The sequence below is a fragment of the Gallinula chloropus genome (assembly GCF_964237585.1).
Source record: "Gallinula chloropus genome assembly, chromosome: 2".
Classification (NCBI taxonomy): domain Eukaryota; kingdom Metazoa; phylum Chordata; class Aves; order Gruiformes; family Rallidae; genus Gallinula; species Gallinula chloropus.
The window spans coordinates 105,000,119-105,016,298 of record NC_140086.1 but is presented as its reverse complement, the minus strand read 5'-3'; the positions used below and the strand labels follow the sequence as shown (position 1 = coordinate 105,016,298).

The following is a 16,180-nucleotide window of genomic DNA, read 5'->3' as shown; positions in this document are numbered from 1 at the left end:
CTACAGTCCTTGTTACCTGATACTTTCTGGGTTTTTCTTTTTTTCTCCTTTTTTTTTTTTTTCCTCCCCTTCCTCTGAGAAGGAGGCAACACACATAAACACAGAGAAATAAAGGAAAGAAAAGTACCGGGACTTATCCTGCTGCTGCAAACCCAGAGATAGCAGGCGAAGAGGGGGGTTGGCTTGAACCCCAAGGTAAAGCCCTGCCCCTTTACCTCCTCGACACCTCCTCCGAGGAAGAAAAGGAGAGAGAGAGAAGGGGCCAAAGTGGAGAAAAGCAGGTCTTCCGCGGCTGGCATTTGGAGTACGGGGAGCCAGGAAGTGAAGGATGGTTGTGGTTACCCGAGCTGGCTGCAGGGCAGCTCTCTTCCTCTGGATTTTCAGCAGCATTAGCTGCAGAGCCAGGACTGCTCTGCCTGCATCTCGTAAGTACCCTTTTTTAAGAAGCATGCACAGTTTCAGTTCTGCAATAAGCCAGAGAGCAATTCCCACAACTCTGGAGGCTGATTTTGTGTGTGTGTGTCTCTGCTGGTGAATTTTGTGTTTGATTTCCTAAGTGTTTGTATGTTAATGTGTGCACTGAGATTTGATACTGTTCACAGTGCTCCCCATCAGATCTTCCTTAGGGTAGATGATTTCAGTGGCAGCTGGTGTGCAAAGTTGAAAGACCTGTGTTGGTTCTGCAATGGAGTTGGAGAGGGAAAGGAATCACATAGAAGCTGTTCAAAGTTTGGAGGTGGTTATTGTTCGGTTGGTTGTTTTGGTTTGGGTTTTCCCACCTTCCTCAGAAGGTATGCAATCTGCATTTGGAAGTACTTCCACAGTTGTGTGAGGGAAAAGAGGAGATGTGAGCAGTTTCTATAACTCGTGTTTTATCAAGGAGCAGCAAGGGAAAATTTCCTCTCATTTGAAGAGGAAAGACTGATGGTGAGTTGATGAGAGCAAACTGAGCCAGGACAGCTTTTCTTGAGAGTGAAGTTTTGCTTCCTGTAATAAAATGAGCAAAGGCATTTTAGAGGAGACCAGCAATTGCTCTGGCCTTAGAGAAGCAGAAATAGCTGAGAAATGATCAAGCATCTGCTGAAATGCTGAACTTCAGGCCAGAAAGTGCAGAGCACCAATACAGGACCCAATTCTGCTATCAGTGTAAAAATGACAGCTTACTCATTGATTTCAATGGGTGTTAGATCAAACCTTTAACACTGCACTGAGCTGTAGTTTCCAGCAAAACATTTGCAGGTAGATGTCAGTGTTAAGTATTTAGTTGTTTCTCTTCAGACCATGTAAAGCATTTGCCAATTGTAAAGTATTTGTGATATGCATACTGAAATAAAGCAGTGCGGTTTTCATTGAATTTTCCAAAATAGATGCTACCGTTGACGACTTCTGCTGCTTATAGAGTAAAGCAATGTCCTGAGATGCTATGGATAGATGTGTTGGGATTGTGTGTATATGAATGGGGACCAATTCTACTGACCAAGCAGGGAATCGTCTTAGAATGTAATGTATATACTGCATAGAGATCTATATGGATCGTTATAATTATTTATTTGTTTCCTTGGGGGCAGGAATGAACAATGCAATGATTAGGGAACTGGAGCACTGCTATACTTTCTCAGTGGGTTTCTGTCTGTTATCATCAGATACCTATTGAAAAATAAAACAGTGTTACAGTTCCAGGATTTTCCTCACTTAGACATTTATTTGTGTGTCAACAGAAAATGTACATCAGTGTCTGCATTGTAGCTAGATCTCAGAGGCTATAGGATGTTCAGTGATTTTTCTACCTTTGATTTAGGAGAAATACTGATCCTGAAGGTTTACTGCTTAGTTTTGACTGTATCTCTGTTTTTATTTTCTTCTGAATATTATTTCCTTGTGGTCATCTCCCAGGATTTGCATAACAGGAGTATACAGGGGGAAAAAAAAAAAGGTTATTATTCAGGTTGTCAGAAATCTGTTCTTGGAAAGTTCCCTATACTGCTTTTCTATAATAGCATATCTGAGGTGGTTTGGTTTGGGGTTTTTTTTTGTGTTTGGTTTGTTTTTGAGGTTTTTGTGTGTGAGTGTCATTCAGTAACTAATGGCTGTAGCTTAACTTGAAAATGATCTCCAGTGTGCTGATTACCTAACAAGAAATCTAACTTTTGAGAGAAGGTAGTTGAGAAGTTAGTGGTGTAGTAACATCTATATGTATGTTATCTAATTACAATTTACCTATATACATTCCCATCTTGACAAATTTTTTTTAGATGTTCAAAGGTATCTTTTATATTAATTCACCTTCCAAAGAGCTTATACACTACTGTGCTTATGTACCATAGAGATTTTTATTTCTGACTCACTTCTGAAAATGGAATGGAGAGACTTGTTTACTGGAAACAGAAATATAGGTAGAAGTAGGAGTCATCCTTAAAATTACAAAAGGAGGGTTCACATTGCAATGCATGCTTTAAATTCTTGCAAAGATTTACAGTACTTGGAAAGTGGTACCACAGTAGGAACTCAAGTGCTGTGTCACAGTGTTTTGGTGCACCACTTAACGGGTTATTCTGTTGCACGCTTTGTATACAAACTGGTCACTGTGCTGTATTTTCTGGGATTGGTTGTCACCTTTTATGCAACTGATTGTGAATGGCATTGGAGAATTTTGTTCTCCTTTGACAAGAGAATGCACTTACATTGTTAGGTCTTTTTTTATTATTTATTTACCTGGTCAGTTCATTTTAAACAGTATATTGGGAATACTTCAGAAAGAATTAAAAACTGTGTGAAATGCAAGTTTGATGATTTCCAAGCACATTTTTATTTTCTCTTCCATTGCTACTTTATGTTATCATTTTGAAGTAATTGACAACAGCAAATTTATTCTTTGCAGTATTTTTTAGGAAGTATGCAAGGTTCATGGTGTACAGTGAATTAAAAATCCCTGTATATAAGCTCGTTATTTAACATTACAGTCTTCTTGTGCTGACATAGAAAATGAGAATTTTCAGAAAGAATAGAACTATACAACACATTAATATATTGCATCTAAAATCCTTGTTTACTTTGCAAAGTCAGTAAATCTATCTCTGTCATTAACATGATGTCTCTGTAATGCTGATTCAGAAGTGGTCACGCATAAAGCTTTGAATCTCATTCAGTTTTATCTGAAGATGAAGTGGGTGTTGAAAGCCCATCTTGTAGTGCAATAAACATACTCTGTGATACAGTGTCACACACGCTTCTACTCAGATCTGTCTGTAAATTTTATTCATAGTCACATTTTTCATACCTTGGCAATAAATTCTTTTTATTCCTGCATTTTTAATTTATTTTTATTTTTATTTTTTTAAAATAAGCATAGAGAGATGAGAATAATCTTAACTTCTGGAATCAAGGCTAATGAACAGCTCAACCAGGAGAGGTCATCACAAGATAAAAAGTAACGCAGAAAATATTTAGTGCTTTATAGTCTTTTACTGGGTTTAAAGATGGAATGATAAGAATATGACTATGAGTACACAAACTTTCAATTGTGTTCTTATAAAATACCACACAAAGCAGCAACCTTATCTTCTTAATGAGAATGTTAAAGGGAGTCATCTGCTTCTTTATGAAATCAATTCACCTAAAACGTATTTGCCTTTCACAGCTAGGTTTATTTTTGGTTGTGTCTGTTGATGTGAAATGCAAACTTAATCTGCGCAGAACTATTAAAACTTCTCGTTCTGATAATTCTCATACTTTTGCAGTAGGTCCCATACAACTCACTTTACAATCATCAATGCAGAAATCAAATGAGGGGCAGTATTCTAAATCATTGAGGTTTGTGTGTGAGGAAAACAAATGCAACATTTAGCTTTGACTGCATGGCACCCAGACTTCCCTAAATAGCTTGGGTAAGCAAGAAAAGTACTAAAAAAAAGTGTAATGTCCCTTCAAAAGAGCCAGGCATTGCACAGGAAACAACTTTTCAGGAGTTCTGGACTACACAGAATTGGAGAATCTATCCTTCCTGTTCATCATGCTTCAATGTTGGGTATGTGGGGATGTCATATATTCTATTAGACTCACATTCAGTGATAGTTTTCTCTCAGCTAATTTTTCAGATGTAATGGTATTTTGTGAAATGCAGTCAATTCCAGTTGTGTTTCTAGTACTTCTGATAAACATTTCTTAGTTTAGGCCAAGTTGTCTGGGTGTAAACTCAGAAATCTCACAAAATTTAGTTTTAGATATACCAAAATATCATAGTTGAGATTTAATGTTTAATAGTTTTTCTCACCCCTGGGTGTCAAAGCACTTGCAAATGTACTAAACTTTCAACCTGAGGGCATAAGTTTCTTTTAAGACCAAAGTTTACATCCTTCATTATATAACAGTATTGTTATATAAGGAGCTATGTCACTATATAATTTAATGTTCAACAGGCAAACAACATTTAGCTATGCACAAAGGGCGGAATCTGGTGGGGACTGGAGTTTTGTGGGTGTCAACAACATATTGCAAAGTAATGATTGTAATGGAGACTTACTGTCTAGACTCTTGTAGATACTAGTAACGCATTTTGCAGCATTGTTATTGTGGAATGTGTGTACCAGCACATTTTAAGCTTTCTAACAGGACTGTTGCCAAGAACAAGAAAACTCAAGACTGCAAGGGGCCACAATACCAGTCATGTGGCTCTGGTAAACAAGGAGAGGAAGATAAGGGCTATAGTTCATGGCAAAAACACAGTGGTGAAGATGAGGGGATGAAATAAACGAACACCAGGGTCTTTGAAGACCACCTAAAAACTTTGGTATGCCTGTGGGAAAGGGTGGATACCTATGACAATGAGTTCCTGGAAAAGTAATGAATAAGTTAACAATTTCTCAGGAATTTCCTGAATATGTGTGTATAACCTGCATATAAGCTGTGCAGCTAACTCGTTGGGTGTGCTCATTAGGAGGAGGAGCGATCCCCTGTGCTGTGTAGAGCTGCACAGTAGTCACCAAGAGTTCTGATTTTGGCTTTTCATGCTGTCAGCTAATTGGTTATTATTTAACAGCATTTACCTGAGTTGCACAGGGTGGCATTTTAAAGGAGTAAGTTTTTCCTAGAATCATACGTTGCCTTACGTGTGAATGAAATAGTAATAAATAGTCTGCTGCCACTTCCAAATTGGTGACAGCAGCTAGACCCTGCTTTGGTGCTGAAAAGTCAAAGTTTCAGAGAGTACTTAACTTCTCTGTATGCAACATTGCACACAGCCTGATTGCAGACATTTGTCTATATACAGAAAGTCTGATTCCAACTTTGATGTGGTCAGTGGGCGTTGAATCAATTGCAAATGTCATTGAATTAATGTTTTAAGAACTGGTTCTTGCTTGGGTTCTTTTTGCTTTGCTTGTGTTTTTAGTTCATTTATTTAATTTATTTTTTTAACTCTGCTGCAATAATTTGGAATAAGACACAAAAAGTGCTTCAGTAAGTGGTTCAGTCTGCAGGAAAGTTTGAAAGTGTCTTTGTACATTGGGTATATTTTGCAAGGAGATGAGAAATATTTTCTGATTTTCTCTCGGGTTTTTACCTCAGTTTTCAGTTGATACAGTTGTGACGGGAAATTCTTTATGCATAATATATCAATCAGACATTAGGAGCTGTAGTGACTCATGTCACTATGGATCTATGACAGACAGGAGTTTTTCCTACAGGAGTTCTGGAGGAATTTCAGCCTAGATCTATAAATCATAAAAGCATCAGATCTCATGTTCGATGTTTAGTAAGTATAGCAATATTTAAGTCTTTGTAATATTCTTAATGCTTGGGGCAATAACAAACTATGGGGGTTTTCTAAATTTTCTTTTTCTATGTATGCAGCAGCTGATGTATGATCAATTTGACTCATAGTTCAATCTTGAGGTGTGCCACCAGCCATGTCTGTATTTCCTAAATACTAGTCATGGTCTGTCTTGGACTTGCAAATGTGCTTCAGTCAGATAGAAAATGCTGGAGAAGCATCACTAGTTCTCATTATCAGAGGAAACTCTGAGTGACTTTTTCATTTTCAGAGTCTTCAAAGTTTTAAAGAATAAATTTAAAATTATAGCAGTTCTTAGAAAGAGGTAATTTGATCAGGGCATGATTTCCAAAACCCATGTGAACGTGGGATAATTTTTTGAAAGATGAGGAAGATCTGTGGGACAGAGAGTGCAGTCTGGTAGCTTGAGTCTTCCCCAAGTAAAGGAAATAGAAGTTGTGCCAATGATTTTAAGAACTGTGTGGTTACTTTTATTGGCAGTGACAAGTTCATGATTCAGTCCATTGGTATAAGGTACTAGAAATGATTAAAAGGTTCTTCAGACTTCAGCCTTTGAACTGACATTGATTTTATCCGTATTACACTTCATTTATTCAGCTGCTTTGTTGGCATTGCATAGGTAGATAATCTGAGACCAAAAACTAATTGCAAAACATGCTAAATCTCTAAATTTGTTGGTGTAGGGTATTGTAATAAAAAATCAATTCTTTTGAGCCCTTTGCAGTTCCAGCTTTGAAGATATCATAGATATAATAAAAGCATTCCCAAGACGGATGCTTGACATTTACGAAGAACTCATGCACATCTACATTTTGATAGCTCTGCAATTTAACAAGCAACTTTACAAAGTTGAGAACTTCCTTGCCTCAGAAATTGTCTCAGTACTCATTCACTACTCTAATAGATGGCCATTTCCCTTTTGTTCCTTAAGCTGAACAACTGATAATTCAGAACACAAAAGGCTATTGACATTCACATTTACCTCTATCCTCTGCCCAAAACAGACTAGAGGTTTATTTTGTTTTTCCTTTACAATCTCTCCTGTAGAGGTGGTTCTTTCAGACATTTAACTTAAGTGGTCATGCTAAGCCCACTGAGGCACTAAAAAACTTATTTACATTACAGTTATAATTTGATCTTAATATTTAGCAACATTTAAAATACTAATTTTTTTCAGCTTTGTACACCTTCCAAAAATGTTTTAAATAAATACATGGCTAAGAGACACTCAACATATCTAGGGACTTTGTTACTAGTTTTCCATTTGTATCAGTAAAAGGTCAGATTGCGTTATAACTTTAAATGACTAAATAAAACACGCAGTTAAAAATATTTTCCAATAACCAGAAAGCATTCAAATTGTTCTAGTCAAAGGATTTTCTATCCCACAAACAAATGTGATATTTTAGAATTAACACTTGTTGTTGGCTTCTTGAGAATATTTGAAGTCCCATTTTAAAGGGAAAGTAACATTTTCTTGTAGAAATATAATGACCTGTTTAGGTATGTCTAAATATAATGTAAGCATTCTGTTTAATTTTCTAAAACTGCTGTATTATTTATTATTTGGTAACTTTTGCTTGGGGAAATCAACCATGCACATGCTGCATTTCTTTCTACTTTCTCTGTTTCTACAGTGTTGCAATTATCTGCCAATTGTTATAAATTGGAGACATACTCCAGTTGATAAAGCCAAACAACAATTTATTAATTAAGCAAGCCCGCAAGATATAGGCAAATATCAGCGCTGGGCGTCCGGAGGAGACCCTTGCTCCTGCAAACGGCACGCACCTCACCCTTCTGGAGTCCCCTTTTTATAGTCCTGTAGTTCCGGGTACACGTGGTATATTCCGGTGTTTTTCTGTAGCTGTGTAAGCTGGTAGTGGGGGTCGTCCTGGTCCCCCGTAGTCCTCCTCTACGTTGTGTTCAGTATCTTATTTGGTTAACTCATTTAATCCTATCAGGATGTTGCTAGTGATAAAACAATGGTTCCGCTTTTGACCTGGTTACCTATTCACAGCCATAGTCTACCACAGGCACCAACTCAGCAAGATCTGAAGTTCTTTCAGGGTGTTACTAGTGATGGAACAATGGTTCCCCTTTGCCCTAGTTGCTTATTTACAGTCATAGAAGGTTTGAGAACAATTACTTATTACAATCCCCCCTTTCAATTTTGACCAATTTGTTTCTCAAACCGACTAACAGCTTTTTGAGATAATAGCATCGATGCCTCTTCTTTTTCTAAATCGGTTTTAGGTCATCATTCAAGAAACATTAACGTGATCACCTTCGTTACATGGGTACTTGGCAGCATCTATGTATATACAATAGCTGGTATTCAAAGAATCCATTAATTCCAGTTCCTGTGGTTCTGGACCAATTGGGACTCTATCATCCCAAGAATCATACCTTGTCATGCCCTCACTGGCATTATAAATATAAGGACATCTTGCTATTTTACTCATTGCAACCTCAAAAACTTTCCAGGTGGAACTATTCAGTGGCACTCCTACCAAACATGTGATAAATGGAGTACTTGGTGTGGCAAGACTAGCACAAAAAGTAGTAGCATTCAAAGCTTGAGATAATGTAACCCAATACGTTTTGCCTTGGATCTAATGCGGTCCCAGTCCCCAAATAACAAAATACAAAATTTAAATAAATCTATAAAAATACAATTATTAGCCCCCCTTTATTTAAGGCAATTGGTGGGTTCATAATAACTATTCTAGAGTGGTGACGCTTGGACTCAATCGTTTTTGTTTGGTATTTTCTGGTTCTTGGGTATCTGGTGCCTTTTTCAGCCTTGGTGTATGGAGCCATCTCGTGATAGGACTGGAGGGCTTAATACCCCACGATTTCCTTATGCCTCTGCCTCCTTTGCCTACTCCGTTGCTTGGAGCAGCAAGGTGTTCCATCTTCTCGGCAGCAGTCATAGTCTTCAGGGGTTCTTCCTGTCCTCTGCTTACGAGTGTTATAGGCTTCCCAATTTTTATGTTTCACTTCCAGGGCTGAACAATCCAAATGTTTCACCTGGGACCGGCACACTACCCGAATTATTTTTGAGCTAGCTTGTTTATATTCATTAGGATATGTACAACCTAATTTGGGATTTATCCCTTTTGTATATATCCTCCACCACTCTTCAGACCCTTGGATAATCTCTCCAATTTTTACTGCTAATTTAAGGGTTAATTCGGTTAGTTTTCTTTCTGCCCAATAACATTTTTTTTCACAAATGTCTGGGGTATATTCTCTTTCTCTATAATGTACCCACCAATTGTCTTTACGCACTCGACACTCAAAACAAAAGAAAGTATAACATGTACATCCAACATTTGAACAAAATAAATTGTCATTCATAGACAGTTTTACTCGCTGGTTCTTCGAAAGGTGGCGTTTAAGTTGTCAGGATTGTTTGTAGTTTCCCACCGAGATTCTCGAACTGGTCTTTATTCTGCTCGTGCGTCCAACCTCTTTCGGCCGTTCAAACCGCAGTATCTGTGGTAAGCAACACAAGAGAGGGTCCCTCCCCCCCGGTATCTTTTTTTCTGAGTTGTTGTTTATTGACCTTCTGGCATGTCAGGCACTTTCCCACCATCCTTTTGGCGATTTTATAAATTTCAATACACATATACTTGGTTCCAAAGTGGTCCACTAGTGCCTGTACTACCCAGTGGGTAAATAAACGGAGACCTGTTGGCAAGGGTATGTCCCTCAAGTCAGGTCACACTTTAGTATGATATTCTATTATGTCTAAGCAGTTATGCTCAAGTTCTTGGTTATTAGTCTCCCCTTTTGATAAAAAGGTGGCAGGATTGAGGCATGATCCAGCAGTTATAACTAAATCATCTTTTTCCATTAAAATTGCCTCATACTTCAAAATCCTAGAATCAGTGAGACCTCTTCCTGCCTTCTGAGTCAGAATTGTCCTTACTTGATGTGGAGTGCTTACTATAAGTGCTCTTCCAAAAGTTAGCCTTCTGCTTTCTACCACCAAGAGGGCTGTGGCTGCTACTGCCTGTACACATTCAGGCCACCCTCGGGATATTGGGTCCAGCAGTTTAGATAAATAGGCAATTAGCTGTCGTTTGCCTCCCCACTTTTGAGTAACTCCCCCCCTCTCCCCCAGGGCTGTTTCCTTATCTATGGTAGCAAACAAGTGGAATGGTTTGTTAAGGGAGGGCAGTGCCAACACAGGAGTAGTGATCAAGTTTTGTTTTAATCCTTGTATTAATTCTTTTTCTTCATTACTCCATACCAAGTCATTAGGCTCTTCTAACAATTTAAAATATAATCCCTTTGTTTTTAGTACAAATGATTCAATCCATAGGCGACAATAGTCTGTCAATCCCAAAAATTTTCACAGCTCTTTCTTAGTTTTCGGCAGAAGTAACTCAACTACTCCTCTTATCTTCTCAGGGTTTATTTTCTGTCTCCCTTCACTGATTAGATGTCCTAAATATTTAACTTTCTTTTCCATGTACTGCAGTTTGTTTTTTTTGATACTTTTAGTCCCTGTTTCCCTAGGAAATTTAGCAAAGCATTTGTTGTTTCCTTTACGATTCTCTTATTTTTCCCTGAGATTAAAAGATCATCTACATATTGTAGAAGGGTGACTTCAGTTGGGACTTTAAACTTTTCTAATACTTGTTTCAATGCTTGTCCAAATAAATTTGGTGATTCAGTGAATCCCTGAGGTAAAACTGTCCATCTAAATAATTTGTTGCTTTTGTCCTGTGAAAGGATCTTCCCATTCAAAAGCAAACATGTCTCTACTATCAGGGTCCAGTGGACAGGTCCAGAAAGCATCCTTTAAATCAATCACACTAAACCATCTGTGGTCATCTGGTGTTTTACTCAATAGAGTGTAAGGTTTAGGAACTACTGGGTGACGCACTTGAACTATTTGGTTTAACTGTCTTAAATCCTGTACCAAAGGATATGACCCATCGGGGGTTTTGTTTGTTTGTTTGTTTTTGGGTGGTTTTTGTTTTTTTTTTTTTTTACTGATAAGATTGGGGTATTAAAAGGAGACATACATGGTTTCAGAAGCTTATCCTTAATTAAACTCTCTATAAATGGTTGGAGACTTTTACAGCCTTCCAATGAAATAGCATACTGTTTTTGGCAAATAATGTCATTGTCCCTTTTAAGTTTAATCTTTAAAGTGGTAATGTTTAATCCACCTCGATTACCCTCTCGCACCCACGCTATTGGATCAATTTGGTTTTCATCTTCCTCTGTTAGTAAAGCCATGGATACCACAATTTGGTCATCCTGGGTTTTCAATTCCAATCCTAATTGTATTATCGAATCTCTTCCCAATAAATTAGTTCCGGAATCAGGGATATATAAATTGCCCACAAATTTTCTCATCACCTAATCTTAAAGTGGTATTTTCAAACATGGGGACTGGGAATCCTTTCCCTTTTACCCCGATACAGTTATACTTTGGTCTGATAGCTTCAGTCCTTGAGGTATAAAATTTAAGGAAGTCCTAGAAGCTCAACCAGGGAGACAACATCCTCCTCCTCCTGGGGTCCCACCTTCAATTTTATCAAGGGTTCTTGGTAGGACCTTAAATTAATAAACCCCTGACTTCCCTATTCATGTTCAAAGGACATGAAGGGAATTACCCTTTCTTCTTTTCTTAGCTCAGGACATTCTCACTTAAGATGTCCCTGTTTGCTACACCCGTAACATCCTGCTGAGAGAAAACCAGCCCATAGGGATTGCCAAAGTTTTCTCCTACCTCCGCCAATTCCTCCTTCATTCATGTTTCTCACACCCCTCCCACTTCCTTTTGTCCAGCTTTTCCCTCTGCCTCTCGGTGAGACTGGCTCTGTTCTTTTCTTTACTACCTCATCAACAGCAGATACCATCATTTTTGCTTTCTGCTTCCTCTTTTCTTACTCTTTCACAAACACTTTCTGAGCCTCTCTTAGTAAATCTTCCAAAGATCTTTCACTCCAACCATCTATCTTCTGTACCTTTCGCCTAATATCAGGTCATGCTTTAGTCACAAAATAAACTTTCAGAAGACCTTGTGCTACAGGATCTTCAGGATTCATACCCGAATATTTTCTCGTTTGATCTCTCAGTCGCTGTAAAAACACTGAGGGTGTCTCATCTTTTTCCTGCTCAATCTCAAAGGCTTTAGTAAAGTTTAGGAGCAGCCTCCTTTATACCTTCTATGATTAGGTTTCTTAAATCTCCCATGTTAAAACAGGCTGTTTCTGCTAGTTGGGGTAGCAAGTATTGTGATCAATTGCTCGCAGAATCTTTTCCTTTAGGCTTTGCACATAGATTTTCAAGCTATCAGGAAGACCCCTAATCAGTGGTTTAAGGTGTGGCAAGGGGAATGCCCTGCCCCCATGGCTCATACATGCTTGAATACACACAGCCTTTTTGCACTGATTCTGCCAGCCCAGATAATTTAATGGAGCCAGCAGTTTTTCACCCAATCCTGTCCCTGGGGTAAGGGACAAGATCAGTGCATCTCAAGATTGCAAAACTTATCTATCCCCCAGGCCAGGGAAGAAGCATCATTAGAGATACTGACTGCCTTAGAGGCGGCCATCCTATAATTACGTACAAACTTCACAGGGGCAATACATCCTGAGAGGGCCACACTGTAGTATCCAAATTTCCCCTGTTCACTCTCAGGAGGTCACACTGTAGTTACACAGTTTACGTTACCCATATCATACACTCTTTATTCTTTCATCGCCTAGACAGCTAGTCCCCTCAGTGGGCAATCATTAACCCCAAAGGACTGTCTGGCGGCTTACCGTGTAGCACTACCCTTGGGCTACCCATGGGATCAGACAGCTTGCTCTTCTTCTGTCCCATCATCTGGAGCGCACTCAGTCAACAATATATTCACTCGCTTCCCCTGGTTCGTGGCTCACGCCCTCGCGGGCAATGAGAACCGCACTACTGAGGGTCCGCACTCGTCTGGGGAATCCGAGCTGCCGGTCCCCCTCTCATGCACACACACACTCGCCACGCTTCCAGGATCCCCGACCCAGACCGAACGGATTTCCCCCCCAGATACTCACGCGTCCTGCGTCTTCGTCCGGACCTTTGTGCACAAAGTTTATAGGGTCTGCCGGCCTCCTTTGCCTAATATCTTGGAATTTGGGTTCGTCGGTGCAATCGAGATGGGAAATGGGCTACCAAGGCCGCCAAACAACAGGCGGGGCGCCTCCCTGATAAGACCAAGAGTCCCATCTCGTGAGTTGCATCCGAGTCACGGCACCAAATTGTTATAAATTGGAGACATACTCCAGTTGATAAAGCCAAACAACAATTTATTAATTAAGCAAGCCCGCAAGATATAGGCAAATATCAGCGCTGGGCGTCCGGAGGAGACCCTTGCTCCTGCAAACGGCACGCACCTCACCCTTCTGGAGTCCCCTTTTTATAGTCCTGTAGTTCCGGGTACACGTGGTATATTCCGGTGTTTTTCTGTAGCTGTGTAAGCTGGTAGTGGGGGTCGTCCTGGTCCCCCGTAGTCCTCCTCTACGTTGTGTTCAGTATCTTATTTGGTTAACTCATTTAATCCTATCAGGATGTTGCTAGTGATAAAACAATGGTTCCCCTTTTGACCTGGTTACCTATTCACAGCCATAGTCTACCACAGGCACCAACTCAGCAAGATCTGAAGTTCTTTCAGGGTGTTACTAGTGATGGAACAATGGTTCCCCTTTGCCCTAGTTGCTTATTTACAGTCATAGAAGGTTTGAGAACAATTACTTATTACACCTATAAGCATTTTTTGCATCAAGTCTAGAGATATGCAAAATATTTTTATCACCTAAATGATGATAAAGCCTTGGCTATGTCTGTGACTGATTCCTTGATCATCTTGTATATATGCGACGATATTTATTGTGAAGCCAATGAAAACATGTAATTTAGAAGGAAGGAACACAGAAGAAGATCAGCAAATGAGCTGAGGAGACTGAAAGGGTCCATTTCCATAAGGGGCAGCAGAAAGTCTGTGACGGAAAGTTTACTGGGTAAGAGAAGGCAGAATTACTGCCATAATAAACATATATAGGCCTAATGCAATGAGATGAAAGGGGATTGCACTATATTTTTGGTTTTCATGTCTTACATACTGGGTTTTAATGACAGGTGGACTGTTGTTTTGGCCCTGGCTGGAAGCCAGACATCCACCAGTCGCTCTATCACTCTCCTTTTCAGCTGGACAGGGAAGAAAACATATATTGAAAGGCTTAGGAGTTGAGATAAGGACAGGGAGAGATCATTCTGCAATTAGTATCACGGGCTCAACTAGGAATTAAAAAAGAAAACGATTGAATTTATTATATACACTGCACACATACAGAAACCAGAGTAGGATAATGAGAAGTATAACCAGATCTTAAAGCACCTCCTTCCACCCCTCTCTTCTTAGCAGACTTTATTAATGATTTCACTCCCTCCTTCTCCACCAGGTGTCACCGAGGAAGACAGGGAATGGGGATTTCAGTCAGTACCTCACAAGTTGTTTTCTTTCTCAGTCAGCAGAGGCATTCCTCACACTCTTCCCGGGCTGCAGCATGGGATCGCACCCAGGGGAGACAGTCCTCCACGAACTTCTCCAACATGAGTCTTTTCCCACAAGGCTTCACCTCCTCACCAAGTGTCCCAACATGGGTCACTTCTGTAGGGTGCAGTCATAGAATCATAGAATGTCTCTCTGTCCCAGATTGCTCCAGACTGGTCCTCCACAGTCACAACCCTCCCTCCCCCACACATAGCAAACCTGCTCCAGCATGCTGCTCTCTCTCCACAGGCTGCTAATCCTACCAGAAGCTTGCTCCTATGCAGGTCACAGTGTCTTCCATACGTCTCTACCCACTTCAGTGTGAGGCCTCTCCGCGGGCTGCAGCAGGATCTCTCCTCCCCATTATTTTTCATGGGGTGCTGGTGGACACCCGCTCCACCATGGTCTTCTACACAAGCTGCAGCGGAATCTCTCTCTCTCTCTGGCACCCGGAGTGCCTCCTCTACTCGTTCTTCACTGGCCTTGGTGTCTGCAGAGTTTCTTACATCTTGATTTGACTCCTAGTTACATTGACGGGAGTGGTAGCAAGACTGTGATTGGAAAAAAGCCCTTCGCATTAAAACCAACCCAAGAAACAAGAGAACAAAAATCTTTAATTTACACCCTGGGTTTCAAACACAGATGCCTTACTAAGATCCCTAGACTCTACCCGGGTTATCAGTGAGACACAGAAAGGACTTGTACATGTTCTTTTATTTTCCCTGATTATAGATAAAAATTCAAAAAGATGAGGAAAAAATAAAAATAAGGAAAATAATTTTAAAACATAGTTAAAATAAAACTTTTGTCCTCAACCATGAAAACAATAAAAGGAGGGTGGAGGGCACTGAAGAAATGTCATCCCATATGATGACAGTGACATATTTTCTTTTTGCTGACAAATGCAGTCAGGAGCAGTAGCTTGCCCTGTCCACAGCATTAGCACTGCATTAGGAAAAGAGTTGAGCTTTTGTGAGAAATGGAGTCAGAAGCCTATTCTGCACAGGGCAGGTTATGCTGGCTACAGCAAGCTGTACTCTCTAATGTTTTTTTCCTCAGTTTTGTATTAAAAAGAAAATGCTACTGGGCATACTGTCAGTTACATGATGAATGTGCTACCTGTTTCTTCCGTGGTACAGCCAAGCTGTTAGAAATGATAGTGGAATTCCCTATGGATGAGAGATGGTTATCCATTACAGTTCCACCCTTCTTCTAAAAACACACACCACCAGACCACACACCCATTTACTTCTGCTCTTAATTTATTTGCTGTTTCTCACATACTACCTTCCTCATTTAATAATCATCTTCCTCCCTGCTTTCTGCCCTCTCCCCACCCTTTCCTTCAGAACTAAAAGGACTCCACTGACATCTCTTGGATTTTCATTGATTCATCACCATATCAAGTAATTTGCTGAGCCTGAAAGTAAAGGAGATTGTCTTCATTGATTCCTGATTAATTCATTCATATGTGAAAGCTAGGTACACAGGTAATAACTCAATTGAAATTCCTTCACCACTTAATTGCTCTGCCATAATCCTGGCATGTTAAATCAGATAACCTAATATTATGAATGAAGGTAGGATTCATTTTTTTTCTAAAAAAAAATTATAATATTGTCTTAAGGAATGCTTTTAATACTGTTTATAATTATAAGTGAAATGCATTTTCAGGCTTTATGTCAGTACAGAGCATGTGTTTTGCATATGGAAAAAATTGCATCAGATGAATGCTGTGAGTAAATCATGGCCCTAAATCTACATGTTCCTAGCTTATAAAGCCAAAAGTGATGGATCATTGAACCCAGATATGATGGTATGGAAGGTTGTGT

General features: G+C 39.6%; 1 protein-coding gene across 1 annotated transcript in view; it reads left to right on the top strand.

Annotated features, from left to right (window-relative positions):
• Nucleotides 1-328: 328 nt before the first annotated feature.
• CNTNAP2 (contactin associated protein 2) overlaps nt 329-16,180 on the top strand; it is a gene marked incomplete at both ends in the record, with an annotated part of 1,153,104 nt that continues 1,137,252 nt past the window's right edge. Inside the window, one exon of the mRNA XM_084260050.1 lies at nt 329-425. Coding sequence (XP_084116176.1) covers nt 329-425 — 97 coding nt within the window. The remainder of the gene's footprint in view (nt 426-16,180) is intronic.